Here is a 14,371-nt window from a genome sequence, read left to right on the forward strand (position 1 = left end):
GATAGTGAAGGCTCCAGAAGGACCCCCAAGCTCCTGACCCTGTGGGCCACTTTCAGTGGCACACCGTCAAGAGCTGGCAAGGGAATTTCCCCTCCCGGGGCACCGCGACCCAAACAAAGGACATCCGTCTTTGCCGGATTCAGCTTCAGCCCACTAAGCCTGAGCCAGCCAGCCACGGCCTGCAATGCAAGGTCCAGGTTTTGTGGGACGCGGTCAGGTCGGCCATCCATTAGTAGATAGAGCTGGGTGTCATCTGCATATTGATGGCACCCAAGCCCAAACCTCCGGGCAATCTGGGCAAGGGGGCGCATATAGATGTTAAACAACATCGGAGAGAGGACTGCCCCTTGTGGCACTCCACACACTAGTGGGTGCCTCCGGGACAGCTCTCCCCCAGTTACCACCCTTTGTCCCCGACCATCAAGGAAGGAGGAGAGCCACTGTAAAGCCGACCCCATAATCCCTGCGTCGGCGAGCCGGCGGGTCAGTAACCGATGGTCGACCGTGTCGAACGCAGCCGACAGGTCTAACAGCAGCAGCACCGCCACGCCGCCTCGGTCCAGACGCCGCTGGAGGACATCCACCAAGGCGACCAGCACTGTCTCCGTCCCATGGCCTGGACGAAAGCCGGACTGGCAGGGGTCTAAGGCGGAAGTGTCATCCAAAAAACTCTGTAACTGTAGCGCCACTGCCCTCTCAATAACTTTACCTAAAAATGGTAAGTTCGAGACCGGTCGATAGTTCGCCAATTCGGCCGGGTCTGCTGTACTTTTTTTGAGGAGGGGGCGGACCATAGCCTCTTTCAATGCTGTTGGAAATTGCCCCTCCAGGAGGGATCTATTTATGATATCCCGTATAGGATATCTAAGTTCCCTCTGGCAAGATTTAATTAGCCAGGAGGGACATGGGTCAAGATCGCAAGTTGTAGGCCGCACAGTAGAGAGAATTCCATCAACTTCCCCTAGGCTGAGTGTGTCAAAGTGGTCCAAGGCAAGACCAGAGGACAGGCACAGAGCCTCGGGTTCTTGTACTGCATCTAATGTGGCGGGAAAGTCCTGGCGGAGCGACGAGATTTTATCTGCAAAAAATTTCGCAAAAGCCTCACAGCCTATTTCCAATTCCCTCATATTTGGTCTGCCTTGAAGCAGAGTGGTCAAATTCTCAGCTATCTTAAATAATTGTGCTGGGCGCGAGTTTGCAGATGCAATCCTAGTCGCAAAGTAATCTTTCTTTGCGGCTTTGACTGCCATCTCATAAGACTTCCTAAACGTTCTGTAGGATGTTCTCGTCGCTTCGTCACGAGTATGCCGCCACCGCCTCTCTAGTCGTCTGAGTCCCTGTTTCAGCTGGCGCAACTCCGAGGTGTACCACGGCGCCAGCCTATTACGGGGGCGCAGAGGGCGCCGGGGAGCGATTTCGTTGATTGCCCCAGATAGCCTGTCATTCCAGGCCTCTACTAGGTCATCAAGGGAATCGCTAGGGGGCCAGGGATCCCACAGAGCCATTTGGAACCGCTCAGGGTCCATCAGGCTCCGCGGGCAAGCCAAAATAGGCTCGCCGCCCATACAGGGTCGGGGCGGCGCACTCACACGAGCTTTTAGGGCCAGGTGATCCGACCATGGTACCGCTTCTACAGCGATATCGTCCACCAAAATCCCGGATGCAAAGATCAGGTCTAATGTGTGGCCGGCCTGATGCGTGGGAGTGGTAACAAATTGGGAGAGTCCCAGTGTCACCATGGAAGACACTAGGTCCAGCGTCCGATTTGAGGCCATGTCATCCACATGGACATTGAAGTCACCCAAGACCATAAGCCTTGGGAACTCCAATGCCCACCCTGCCACGGCCTCCATCAGAGCTGGTAAGGCGCTGGCCGGTGCGTTAGGCGGATGGTACACCAGCCAAATCGCCAACCCCTCCCCCACATCCCACGCCAGACCGGCGCATTCCAGACCATCGATCGTTGGGGCCGGGAGGGCCCTAAAGGAGTAACCCTCCCGTATGAATAGCGCCACCCCTCCCCCCCGCCCGTTTGTCCGCGATTGGTGAAAGACCGAGTAGCCTGGGGGCGCCATCTGGGAGAGAGCCACCGTCTCTCCATCACACACCCAGGTCTCGGTCACGCAAGCCAGGTCCATATCCTGTTCAAGCAGGAATCCCCTGAGGAATTCCCCGAGGTCTTGTTATTTATGGACCTGGCATTACATAACACCAATGACGGAGACGGGCTTTCCCTTTTAGCCCCACTGCCTGCTACCGTCGGGATGGGATGCAGGCCAGAAGGGGGCCGAGCACTGTTTTGTCTCCGCCTCCTTCCCATATAGTTCCGTCTGCTCCCACCGTCATATCTTCCCCTCCCCATGAGCACTGGGATCCCCAGGCCAGACATCCCCACTTATACGCAGTCCTTCACTAATACCAAGCTGGTTTCCTGCCCAGTTATGTTACCAGATTTTAACAGCTTAACCTCCTCACCCACTTCTATCTCAATCCCAGATTGCCTAATCCTCTATTAATTTAATCCATAGTTATTTAAATTTAAGCCCCAGCCCTGAACATCTCAGAGAATTTACCCCTTTTCAAGTTAAACGTGGCTGTGCCAGTCTTTTGGGGCAACTCCCTATTTATACAAATGGTGAAATCAATAACATTATGGTCACTGGCCCCAAGTGGTGTGATCACTTTTACATCTCTCACCAAGTCTTGGGCATTACTTAGGACCAAATCTAGGATCGCCCCACCCCTGGTAAGTTCTGTGACCATCTGCTCCATAGCACAGTCATTAAAAGCATCTAAAAACTCAATCTCTTTCTCTCGACCTGAACACATATTGACCCAATCAATCTGTGGGTAGTTAAATCACCTATTACGACACAGTTTTTACATTTAGCCGCTATCTTTAATCCTTCCATCATATTGTAATCATCCTCTATCTTTTGCTTTGGTAGGCGATACAAACTCCTATAGCTAAACTTCCTTTTGGGCCCTCTATTTCAACCCAAAGCATTTCTAGAAGGGAATCTAATTCTTTGACCTCAACTGGACTGTATACCCTCTCTGACATACAGAGCCACCCCACCTCCAACCCTTCCCTCCCTATCCTTCCAATATAACTTTTATCCAGGAATCACCGTGTCCCACTGATTCTCCTCATTCCACCAAGTTTCTGAAATTCCCACAATCTCTATGTTTCCCCCCAACACTAAACATTCCAACTCACCAATTTTACTTCGAACACTTCTAGCATCTGTATACAAACATCTATAATATCCCAGGCAAGTTAGGTCCGCAACCTTCCTCCTGCTGCCTAGAGACTTTAGCAGGCAGCCCATACTGTTTGTCACCATCTCAGTGGACAACTCTGATCCATTACCTGGTAGAAAAGTAACAGCAAACCCTTCATCTCTTTGAGATGAGTCCTCCCAAACCAGAGACATTTCATTTCCTTTCGTCTGTCCCCCAAGATTTAGTTTAAAAACTGCTCTGTTACCTTTTTGATTTTAAGCGCCAGCAGCCTGGTTCCAACTGGGGACAAGTGGAGACCATCTCTTTTGTACAGCTCCCGCTTGTTCCAGAAAGCATCCCAGTGCCTAACAGACTTAAACCCTTCCTCCCTACACCATCATCTCATCCACACATTGAGACTTCTAATTTGTGCCTCTCTCCAGCCCTGCACATGGAACAGGTAGCACTTCTGAGAAGGCTACCTTAGAGGTCCTGACCTTAAGTCTCCCGCCTAGCAGCCTAAATTTTTCCTCCAGGACCTCACGACTGCATTTCCCCACATCATTGGTGCCAACCTGCACCACGACCACTGGCTTTTACCCAGCACTGTCTATCAGCCTATCTACAACACACGTAATGTCTGCTACCTTCGCACCAGGCAGGCAAATCACCATACAGTCAGTACATGGTTTTGCCACCCAGCTGTCTACTCGCCTAAGGATCGAATCACCAACTACCAAGACCCCCCTCTCTCCCTGCCCAGGGATGGTTCCTTGGCGCGAAAGGATACCCACTCACCAACTGAAGAAGAGGTCCCTACTGAGGCCACATTCCCCTTATGCTCAGCCCGGTGCCCTGTTCTCTCTTGACCCTCATGCTCCCTGGCAGCAACGGGGCTGCCACGTTCAGAGTGGGGCTCATCTAACACGTCCCCGAAAGTCTTCTCCGAGTGCCTAACTGACTGTCTCTGCTTCTCCTGGTCAGTCACCTCGACCTCAAGGGTATGAACTCGTTCCCTGAGTACCAGGAGCTCCTTGCATCAAGCACACACCCAAGACTGCTGTCCTGTGTGCAGATAGTCATACATGTGACACTCACTGCAAAACACTGGAAAGCCCCCACCCCCTGCTGGCATTCTACCTTCATGATAGCTTTTTTAAAATATACAGTCCAATTTTAAATTGTTTATGTGGCTCTCTTTCTGGAGGGTCTACTTACCTTATTGGGAACACAAGGAAAATAGGGATCTGGGTTCCTGGTCCTTACAGAGCCCCCAAGACAAGAGCCCTTTAGCTCTTGCCCTTCAGCTCGCCCTTCAGCTCACGCCAAAGGCTCGCGCCTCTGGCAAGGCGCAGCTTAATAATACAAAGAGGGTGCGGAACACAGCCACTCCTAATCAATCAGCAACAATCACCCTCAGCCCACTCAAACCAAACAAACAGCAGTTCCCCAGCAACCAAAAACTCAGAATTTTCAGCAATCACACAGTCACACAAACTCAGAAATTCTCATAAACTTCCCCAGCTGCTTAGAAAGCCAAACCTCACCATTGTAGCACTTCTTCTCTGCTCTCTCTCAGAGCTCTCTGAAATGTGCTCAGCCTCTGGCAAGGTGCAGCTTAATAATGCAAAGAGGGTGGGGAACACAGCCACTCCTAATCAATCAGCAACAATCATCTTCAGCCCACTCAAACCAAACAAACATGGCACACACACACATGGCATGCCATATACTAGATTTTGCTGAGAGCTGTTACTAGACACGGGTCAGAAGTAGAACAGTAATTAATATGATCATACTTTATATATCGTTACATTAAGAGCTAGATTTATTAAGAATAGTTCAAAAATGCAAGCAAAAGGTACTTCTTCATTGACAACTAGGAGTGAATGAGAGGAACAGTGCCTCAAAGTGCATAGTTGCCAAAACTTCAGATGTACAGAAAAGCAAGCTAGACTAATGCCTCTATTTGTGACCAATGTTGGATGAGAGTAACCAACCCACTGGACCGTCTCCCATCAACAACTAGCAGTACCATTTGAAAGAAAAGATTCATGATCTACATTTGGTGGGTTCCAGTATGATATTAGATAATGTACAGTACCATCCTAAGTGATATTATATCATTCTAAGCCTGGTGACTGCTTAGGATGGCACTGATAGTGGGGAAATCTTGATATCACCTCCACCTGTTATGTTTTCTGTTTTTGACTGAGCCATTTCCATGTTAGCACTAGAGCTGAAAACAAACTCCTATGGTAAGATCAGCCAATGTCTTGGCACAAATTGAGTAACTGCTTCCAGAGACAATTCCAGAGAAGCAGCAGTATTAGTCTGTTTTAGCAAAACCAAAATGGAATCTTGTGCCATCTTAAATAATAACATTTTTATTATAGTATAAGTTTGAATGAGCCTGAGTAGTTCCTACTTTCAGCTGTCCTGTGCTGGTATCTGCTTGTAGGAACAGTGTGAGTGGCATGACAGTAATTATGCCCAAATTCATTTCAGCAGCTGAGATCTGTCTGTTAGCACCTCTTTTCAGAAGATATTTTTGCCTTCTCCTCCAGTTTGGAACTACTATTAGTGCTGCAATATGAATGCTTCCTAAATAGCATTAGTTTTCAATGTGTCTCCTGTGCCATGCCATGTCAAACTTAGCATATCAATAATATTTATTACATTTTCCTTGAACTTCTAATCAACACTTGTCTGCTATGCTTTATGAAATTTTATTGGTCTTCTATCCAAATGAATCCCAGCTTAGTTTCTTACCAAATTAGCCTTTTCTCCAAGGGCATACCATAATGTGCATGTGAAGTAAAATCTGCTGCACAAAATCAATACCTAGCACAACAGCAATTCTCAGTGGGAGGGGTGGAAGGAGAGTGAAATATGCACTCTACTGTTTATGACATTGCAGGATTTTAAAAGCTGCAAACAAAATCGCTACCTGCTCTCTACCTAAAAGCAATTTGCCACCTGCCATGCTCATGTGGTATAAAACAACATTTCATGAGTATCAAATGACATGGCTAAAGTAACTTGGAGACACAAAATGTCCCACCAAGGGAGGAAAAAAGCATTTAAGACATGTCACTATTCAAGGATAGTGCTTACTATAAAAGCCAGTAAAATACCTGCCAGTACTGCTGCCTTTAATTACTTTTTCAGCAGGAAATGGAATTCTATTTAGAAATTAAAGGGACGGTGATCAGTGTTCCCTCTAGGCTGAGTTAGCGTGAGCTAGTGTAACCTATGAAATTTATGGAAACAGTGCCAAATATAAATATATATATATATTCTTAACCTCAGGCCCTTCTAGTCTAAAAGGGAAATTTCTATAACATCCATTTAAAATAAGCTCATCAATAATCAAAATACAGACTAATAATCAATTAATATAAACACAACCCTCCCTTTCAACAAATATAGATAATTCTGATACCTAGAACAAAATATAAATATTCACAGCAAGGAGTGCTTCTGTGGTGGGAGTGCTCTTTCCTGTAACCTCAGACCCTTCTAGTCTAAAAGGGAAATTGCACTTCTCTAGCTCCCTCTAGTGGAGTCAGGGTTACACTAGCTCACAATTTTTTAGCCTCTAGCTCACACATTTCTGTCTCAGCTCAGGAAAAATGGTCCTAAAGCAAGCTAATTATGTAGTAGCTCACAACTTTAATGTCGGTAGCTCACAAGTTTAATGCCGAAGCAGAATTTTTGCCAAAGCAGAATTGTTGCTCACAAGACTCCACAGTTTAGAGGGAACATTGACTGTGATTATTTGCCCTATTAGATCCATGGCAGGGCAGCCAAACATTAATACATTAGTGATCTCAATATTTGGGTCTGGAATTAATTACTTCAGCCATTTTCTCAGTTGCTGAGCCTTTGCAAGTTGACAATAAAGCCAGCAAAAAATGAATTTGAGGAGCAGCTTACAAAATACATTAAGACTAAAAATAAGTGTTTCTTCAAATATATTGGGAACTGGCTGGATAAGCTATTGAGTTGTTGGATAACAAAGAATTGAGAGGATTGCTTAAGGAAAATGAAGAGATGGCTGAGAACCTAAAATAATTATTTGCATTTATTTTCACTGTGGAAAATGCAGGCCACACCACAGCTGCTGGTTTTGGAAAGGGTGTATGAAGAACTGAATCAAATTAAGGTGATAATAGATGAAGTTCTCAGACTGCTGTGCAAATTAAAAACTAACGTCTGTGCATCTGGAGTACATTTCCTATTAAAAAGGCTAGAGTGACTGGGACTTTTCCATTTAGAAAAAAAGACTGTTAAGTCTTCAAATAACTAACCCCCTTTATTGAAAAATGTGCATGAGAATTTTAGAATGTTGGGGTATAATGGCACATATAAGTCCATGTTGTTGATCTTGATATCGCATGTGGCAATTTTAATTTTTTTTTATTAATGCTTTTCAAGCTGATCTTGTATTGAAATGAGCTGAAAAAAGACATAAAATTAGGGGACATAAGGTTATATATGGCATCGAGAAAGTAATAACTTTTTCTTCCTCTGTCATAAAGCTAGAATTCAGAGGCACCCAATGGAATTGATGGCAGCAGATACAGGATGGGGGGGAAAGGAAGTCATTTGGTACTCCAAAACTAATTAAATTGTGATGGCTACATAGGTCAGCCACTAGTACATATGACAACAGGTTGCTGGAATAGATATGACACATCAGTCAGACACTTTAACTAATTACAGTTTATTTCTTGCTTACTATGGTTTCGTCCTGGTTTAGAATCCTAGCTTGCCACCATATTTGAATGTTGCAAAAAAAAATATGGTTTATTGAAGATTTTCTCATTTGCAGCTTTAGTGTTGCCCATGAGGGGAGGGAAGTCCAGGCTCATTTATGAGACTAGGGAAGCACAAGAGCCCAAGAACTTTGGCCTTTTCTTATCCCAAATTAATGCTTGTCTCTAATATCTGAATACAGCTATAGTTGCATAGCAAGTAGATCTCCATAACTGATCCTTTCATAGTATGTGTAGTAGTGTACATCCATGTATAAGCTTTTGTGGATACAGACAAAAGTCTTACAGCATCTTAAAGACCAACACATTTTTTGTTCCAATATAAACTTCCACGGACTACATTTCAGAGGTGGGCTGTAGTCTGCAAAGGCTTATGCTAGAATAACATTTGCTGCTATTTAAGGTGTCACAGGATTCCTGCTAGGGTTGCTAAGTCCAATTCAAGAAATATCTGGTGACTTTCAGGGCGGAGCCAGGAGACTTTGGGGGTGGAGCCAGGAACAAGGGTGTGACAAGCATAATTGAACTCCAAGGGAGTTCTGGCCATCACATTTAAAGGAACAGCACACCTTTTAAAATGCCTTTCTTCCATAGGAAATAATGAAGGATAGGGGCACCATCTTTTGGGGCTCATAGAATTGGACCCTCTGGTCCAATCGTTTTGAAACTTGGGGGGTATTTTGGGGAAAGGCACTAGATGCTATACTAAAAATTTAGCGCCTCTACCTCAAAACATAACCCCCCCCCAGAGCCCCCAATACCCGTGGATCAATTTCCCATTATTCCCTATGGGAATCGTTCTTCATAGGGAATAATAGAGTGCCCAGTAGACATTTCCCTCCCCCACTACGCTTTCTAAAGCGGGGGGAGGGCCTCCAAACCAGGGAATCCCCTGCCCCCTCCCTCTCTCACACACATAAATACTTACTGGATCTTGTTCCTGCAGAACTTTACTTCATCTGAAAACAAAAGCAAAACAAAGGGAGGGGCCGTTCTCTGAAGCCCTTCCTGTTTCCTGCTTCCTGCTCAACCTTAAAGGCACATAGGCTTCCCAAACCTCCCGCCCTGGCGGGGGACCCCAGGATTTCCACCCTCTTCCCCCGCTCCCCCAAAAAATGGAAGCGGGGGAAGAGGGGGGAAACGGCGCCGAGCCGCCAGATCCTGGAGCCGGCGAGGCCAACGCGCCGCTGCTGCCCACCGCAGTTTCTCCTCCGAGATGAGCCCAGGCTGAGCCCATCTCAGAGGAGCAGCCAAGAGACGGCAGCAGCACAGGGGAGGGCGAGGCAGGCCAAAAGCATGGCGAGCCGCGAATCCTGGCCCTTCTAGGACCCGGACTTGCGGCTCACCACGCCCCCGGCCCGCCTCCACCACCCCACCTCCGCTTCCACCCCAGAGGTGGAGCGGGCAAGGCGGCAGCGGTGCGGCGGCCTCTTCTCCGCTCGCCGTGGCTGCTCTTCCAAGATGGGCTCAGCCTGAGCCCATCTCGGAGGAGCAGCACGGCGAGCGGAGAAGAGGCCGCCGCACTGCTGCCACCTCTGCTCCGCTCCATGGCTGCTCTTCCAAGATGGGCTCAGGCTGAGCCCATCTCGGAGGAGCAGCACGGCGAGCGGAGAAGAGGCCGCCGCGCCACTTCCGCCTCTGCTCCGCTCTGTGGCTGCTCTTCTGAGATGGGCTCAGGCTGAGCCCATCTTGGAGGAGCAGCACGGCAAGCGGAGAAGAGGCTGCGGGGCGGTTCGCCACACTCCCCGGTGCCGTTTCCACCCCTCCCCCTAGCTCCACCCCAGTGTCTCCTGGCTCCACCCCCAAAGTCCCCAGATATTTCTGGGGTTCGATTTGGCAACCCTAAAGGCACATGTTTTAAAAACGGACCTGCAGGAGCTCTAAAACTACATGGTGATTGTGGGGGGCGGGGCTTCCCCCGCCAGCCAGCTGGCTGGGGGTGGGGAGAAGCCTGTAAAAACAGGGGATCCCTCGCTGGGACCTGGGGATTGGGAAGTCTAATTCCTGCTTGTTTTTCTGCAACAGACTTACAAGTAGGGTTGCCAATCCCCAGGTGGGGGCAGGGTATCCCCTGGTTTTGAGGCCCTCCCCTCGCTTCAGGGTCATCAGAAAGCGGGGGGGGGGGGAATGTCTGCTGGGAACTCTGTTATTCCCTATGGAGATTTATTCCCATAGAAAATAATGGAGAATTGATCCGCGGGTATCTGGGGCTCTGGAGGGGCTGTTTTTTTAGATAGAGGCACCAAATTTTCAATACAGCATCTAGTGCCTCTTCCCAAAATATCCCCCAAGTTTCAAAACGATTGGATCAGGGGGTCCAATTCTATGATCCCCAAAAAAGGTTCCCCTATCCTTCATTACTTCCTATGGAAGGAAGGCATTGAAAAGGTGTGCTGTCCCTTTTAATGTGATGGCCAAAACTCCCTTTGGAGTTCAATTATGCTTGTCCAACCCTACTTACAAGGCTACCCCTCTACAATTTCTAATTAGAGAGATTGGATCCACTAATGGCGGAGATTTCTTCTAATGCAAAAGAGTCTTTAGAAAGTGAAAGGGGTTTGTTCTAGTGCTAAAATACTCCTTAAACCAGAGGAAGCAGTTTTGTGCCAGAGGAGAACTCAAACGTTAGCACAACAAAAACCCAGTGTGTGATAATGGGAACTTTTTTACTTCGCTGCCAATTCTTTTTACTCTTAAAATGCAAGAAAATTCAGACTATTTAGCTCTGGTTTTGGCAGAAGAAGTTTTGTGAACCGGCATCCAGGGGGGCTGGAGGTGCCAGTCAATCAAATATACTGGTTATCAAAGGTTTTACATGGCTGCAGCCCAGCAAGTAGAACAGCACCCAGTTTACCAGTTAACAGGTTCTGTTAAGTAGGTGACAATTAACTTTTACTGTGTTCACTTTCAGTTCAGAGGGGAAATTGCTTCAGAAATGCATCAAAAACTTATTATTTTAAAAATGCGTTTTATCCCAAATGAACTGAGTAACGAATGCAAGTTTTAACATTCACCTGTTGTTGACATTTGCTGAGACTATGTTTGTGGTTCTTCATATAATAGTACTGTACAGATATGTACTCTGAAGTTTCTCCTTTATTTAAAAAAATGTCTTTTAGGTTATAAGGAAAGGGGAAGTGAGTTGCTGCTGGATTTGCACAGCTTGCAAGGAGAATGAATTTGTTCAGGATGAGTTCACATGCAAGGCTTGTGAACTGGGATGGTGGCCTAATGCTGATCTGACAGGTGAGGACAATTATTTTCTGTAATAATTTCTTATTAATCCTGGAATAGAGACATTAAAGCAAATTCCCTGTACACACTAATATTATTTTATAATAATTCTATAGTTAGGAAATAATATTGCCAGAATAAATATGTGAAAAAAGCATCAGAATGATTCACTCCAGATATTCTATTTACTTGTATTGCTTTATAAATCTTCAATCATCATTTAAATTTTTGTTGTGGTCTGCAAATTTGGATCTGCATGATACCAGAACAACATAGATGGCATCAACAGTGTAGGTCTCTCCTGGTCAATCACTGCTGTCCCTTTTGGTTAGGCACAGTCAGCTGCACCCACATGCTTCTGGGATTCACAGGATCACACCACTGGGAAGTGGCTCCCATATCAATGCGGGTGAAAGTGAAATGTTCTTGAGTTTTCAATTCACCTTTTCCAGCAGTTATGCATTGCAATCCAGGTATCTTTACTATAGCTGGAAGCAGGAAATATTTGTATTAATAGGGAAAATTACATCACAAACTGGCACTTAAAACTTGATCCTAAGCATATTTTCTCCAAAGTTCCACTGAACAAAACAGGTCTTGCTCTTAAGTGTATATGGCATGCACATGATTGCAGTTGCAACTCAATTCTATGCATGCTTCTGCAGAAGTTCCACTGAATTAAGTGGATTTTACTTCCAAATAAGTATACATAGAAATCCTGTATTTTTCACATTGTACCTGTACTTGTTACACATGTATATATTTGTTTATGAGATTTCTGTGCCACCTTTTCAGAATCTAGTTGAAGGCATCTTACAATTAAAATAATAAATATCTGTGTGCTGTCAAGTCACACTCACAACCAACTTATGGCAACCCCAGCAAGCAGCTTTCAAGGCAAGTGACAAGCAGAGGTGGTTTTTCATTGCCTTCTTCTGCACAGTCTTCCTCAGTGGTCTTTCATCCAGTTATTGACCCTGCTTAACTTCCAAGATCTGATAGGACCTTCCCTCCATTAAAACAAACCCAGGGACATGAACAGCACCAACTATCCATAAAACAGATGTCATATCAAGCAAGATATAAAGCTAGAATGATAAAAAAAAAACCTAATTAAAAGCCTGGATAGAACATAGTTGGAATGCTATATGGAAATGTAGAGCAAGATAACAAATAGAATATGTACTTTCACACCTGCCTTTGATAGGCTAAGGAGAAAACTGGCAAACTGCTGGGGGGGGGGGGGGCGTAGTCTGGCCTTTATCTTCTCAGGCAAGTTCCCTACAGGGTGCCACTCTGGAGGGGGCATTGATGGCCAACAACAAGTAAAGCCAAGCAGTCCTTGCAGTACTGGCAGAACTACAGGGTCTGTTTTGGTTGAACTCAGGCCATGGTGACTGTGACGGTGGTGGTGGGGGGGTCAGCTGGCATGGCTCCAGGACTGTTTTATCTACTCAGCAAGTTTTTAAAGCAGTCAAGTGTATATGTTCAAAGTGATAGCTGAAACCAAGGAACATCATATTAACAGAGCATCTGTCTTAGCAGAAAAGTACAAAATCCAACCAGAGCCCATTAATTTCAGTGGAAAAGATGGAAGCATGTATCTAACATTACTATACAGCTCTAAATAGTTCTTTGTTCAGATGGCAACTTCCTAAATTTGAAAAAAAAAATCTCTCAGAGCTGGCAATGTTGTAGATACTGCATCACCAAGATTCTTCAGTACTGATAATTAGGCTTCTCAGAATCTGTCTCTATTATATATGTAGCAAAGTCCTCTCTGCCAGTCTTTTTCTCCCCATCAATATATTTTATCAGTTCAAGCTGACTCAGCCATACAGATTCATGATAGTGAGCTCATGCATTGAGCTGACAGGAGCTACATGGCAGGTGGTCTTAAAAGAGAATCTGTTGGCTCTCTAAAGGCCCTTTCAGGGCATTTCACCCACATGATAGTGTTTGGGATAGTAGGAGAAAAGGTCCAAACAGAACAGTTTGCTTGCTTGTTTGTTTACATTAATTGTAGTCTGCCCGTCTCACTGAAACTCAAGGCAGATTACATAGAATAAATCAGTACAATCAACAGATTTGGACATCCAAAACACAGTGCAATAGTCATTTGACTTGTAGAGATTTAGGAAACCAACCAGAAGTGAGGTGCACTATAAGTATTAATTCACGTTAAACAAAAGTAAACATTATATACTAGGAGTCTACTTACAGCAACAGACATGGATCCAGGTGGCCAGATTGTTCATATCAAGGTAGGGGGAGAACTTGTATTGAATCTGACAGAACATGTTATAGAGTTTATTCTAAGACCTGTGAAGCAGCAGTGTTGGCAAAGAAATGTTACTTCTCTAATACTGTTGTATCAGCTAGTTCACAACCGTCCCAGTTGTCTAAAATAAAATGGCATCTACTGACACCTAGAACTGAGTCTTCATTGTATAAGTAATAGACAATTAATTGTGATACTTTTGCAAAAGTATATTTTGATGAAATATCAAGAACACACTCTGATTTAGATTCCTATTGCAACGTAGGTCCACCAGAAGAAACACCTAATAGAGACCACCTGTTCTATTTATGCAGCATTTTGACTGTGTTTCTATGATAGATGTTGTCAGGTTCCTGGGATCCATGAAGGCCGCTTGCGGGATAGGGTGGAGTATAAATAAAAAAATTAAATTAAATTAAATTGTACTTGTGCCCTGGATCCTTGCCCAACATGGCTTTGAAAATCATGTAAAGACCACACCAGAAAGTTCTTAGTATTTATTAGAAGTCAATCACTAGCTTCACTCAGCCACTCAATCACTAATCCCTCAGCCACTCAAAGAGGCAGTTATCCATCTGCTACTTAAAAATAATGATGGGGCCAACTATTGCCCCATCTCTAATCTGCCTTTGATGGGCAAAGTGATTGAGAAAGCAGTAATAGACCTACTCCAGGTCTTTTTGGTTACCCTTTTCAGTTTGGTTTCAGACCAGGCTATGGGATGGAGATGGCTGTATTGGTTATAGTTGACCAATTCTGTCTAATTATAGACAAAGGAGAGGCCTCCTTGTTGCTCCTACTGGATTTATCCACCACCTTTGTCACAATGGGCCATGCCATTTTGTTGAGG

General features: G+C 45.3%; 1 protein-coding gene across 4 annotated transcripts in view; it reads left to right on the forward strand.

Annotated features, from left to right (window-relative positions):
* GRM1 (glutamate metabotropic receptor 1) overlaps nucleotides 1-14,371 on the forward strand; it is a 338,953-nt gene that overhangs the window by 284,670 nt on the left and 39,912 nt on the right. For all 4 annotated transcript variants that reach the window (XM_060240640.1, XM_060240615.1, XM_060240631.1 and 1 more), the window contains exon 7: nucleotides 11,126-11,252. In XM_060240640.1, coding sequence (XP_060096623.1) covers nucleotides 11,126-11,252 — 127 coding nt within the window. The remainder of the gene's footprint in view (nucleotides 1-11,125; nucleotides 11,253-14,371) is intronic.

The sequence above is a fragment of the Heteronotia binoei genome, chromosome 1 (genome assembly GCF_032191835.1).
Source record: "Heteronotia binoei isolate CCM8104 ecotype False Entrance Well chromosome 1, APGP_CSIRO_Hbin_v1, whole genome shotgun sequence".
NCBI lineage: Eukaryota > Metazoa > Chordata > Lepidosauria > Squamata > Gekkonidae > Heteronotia > Heteronotia binoei.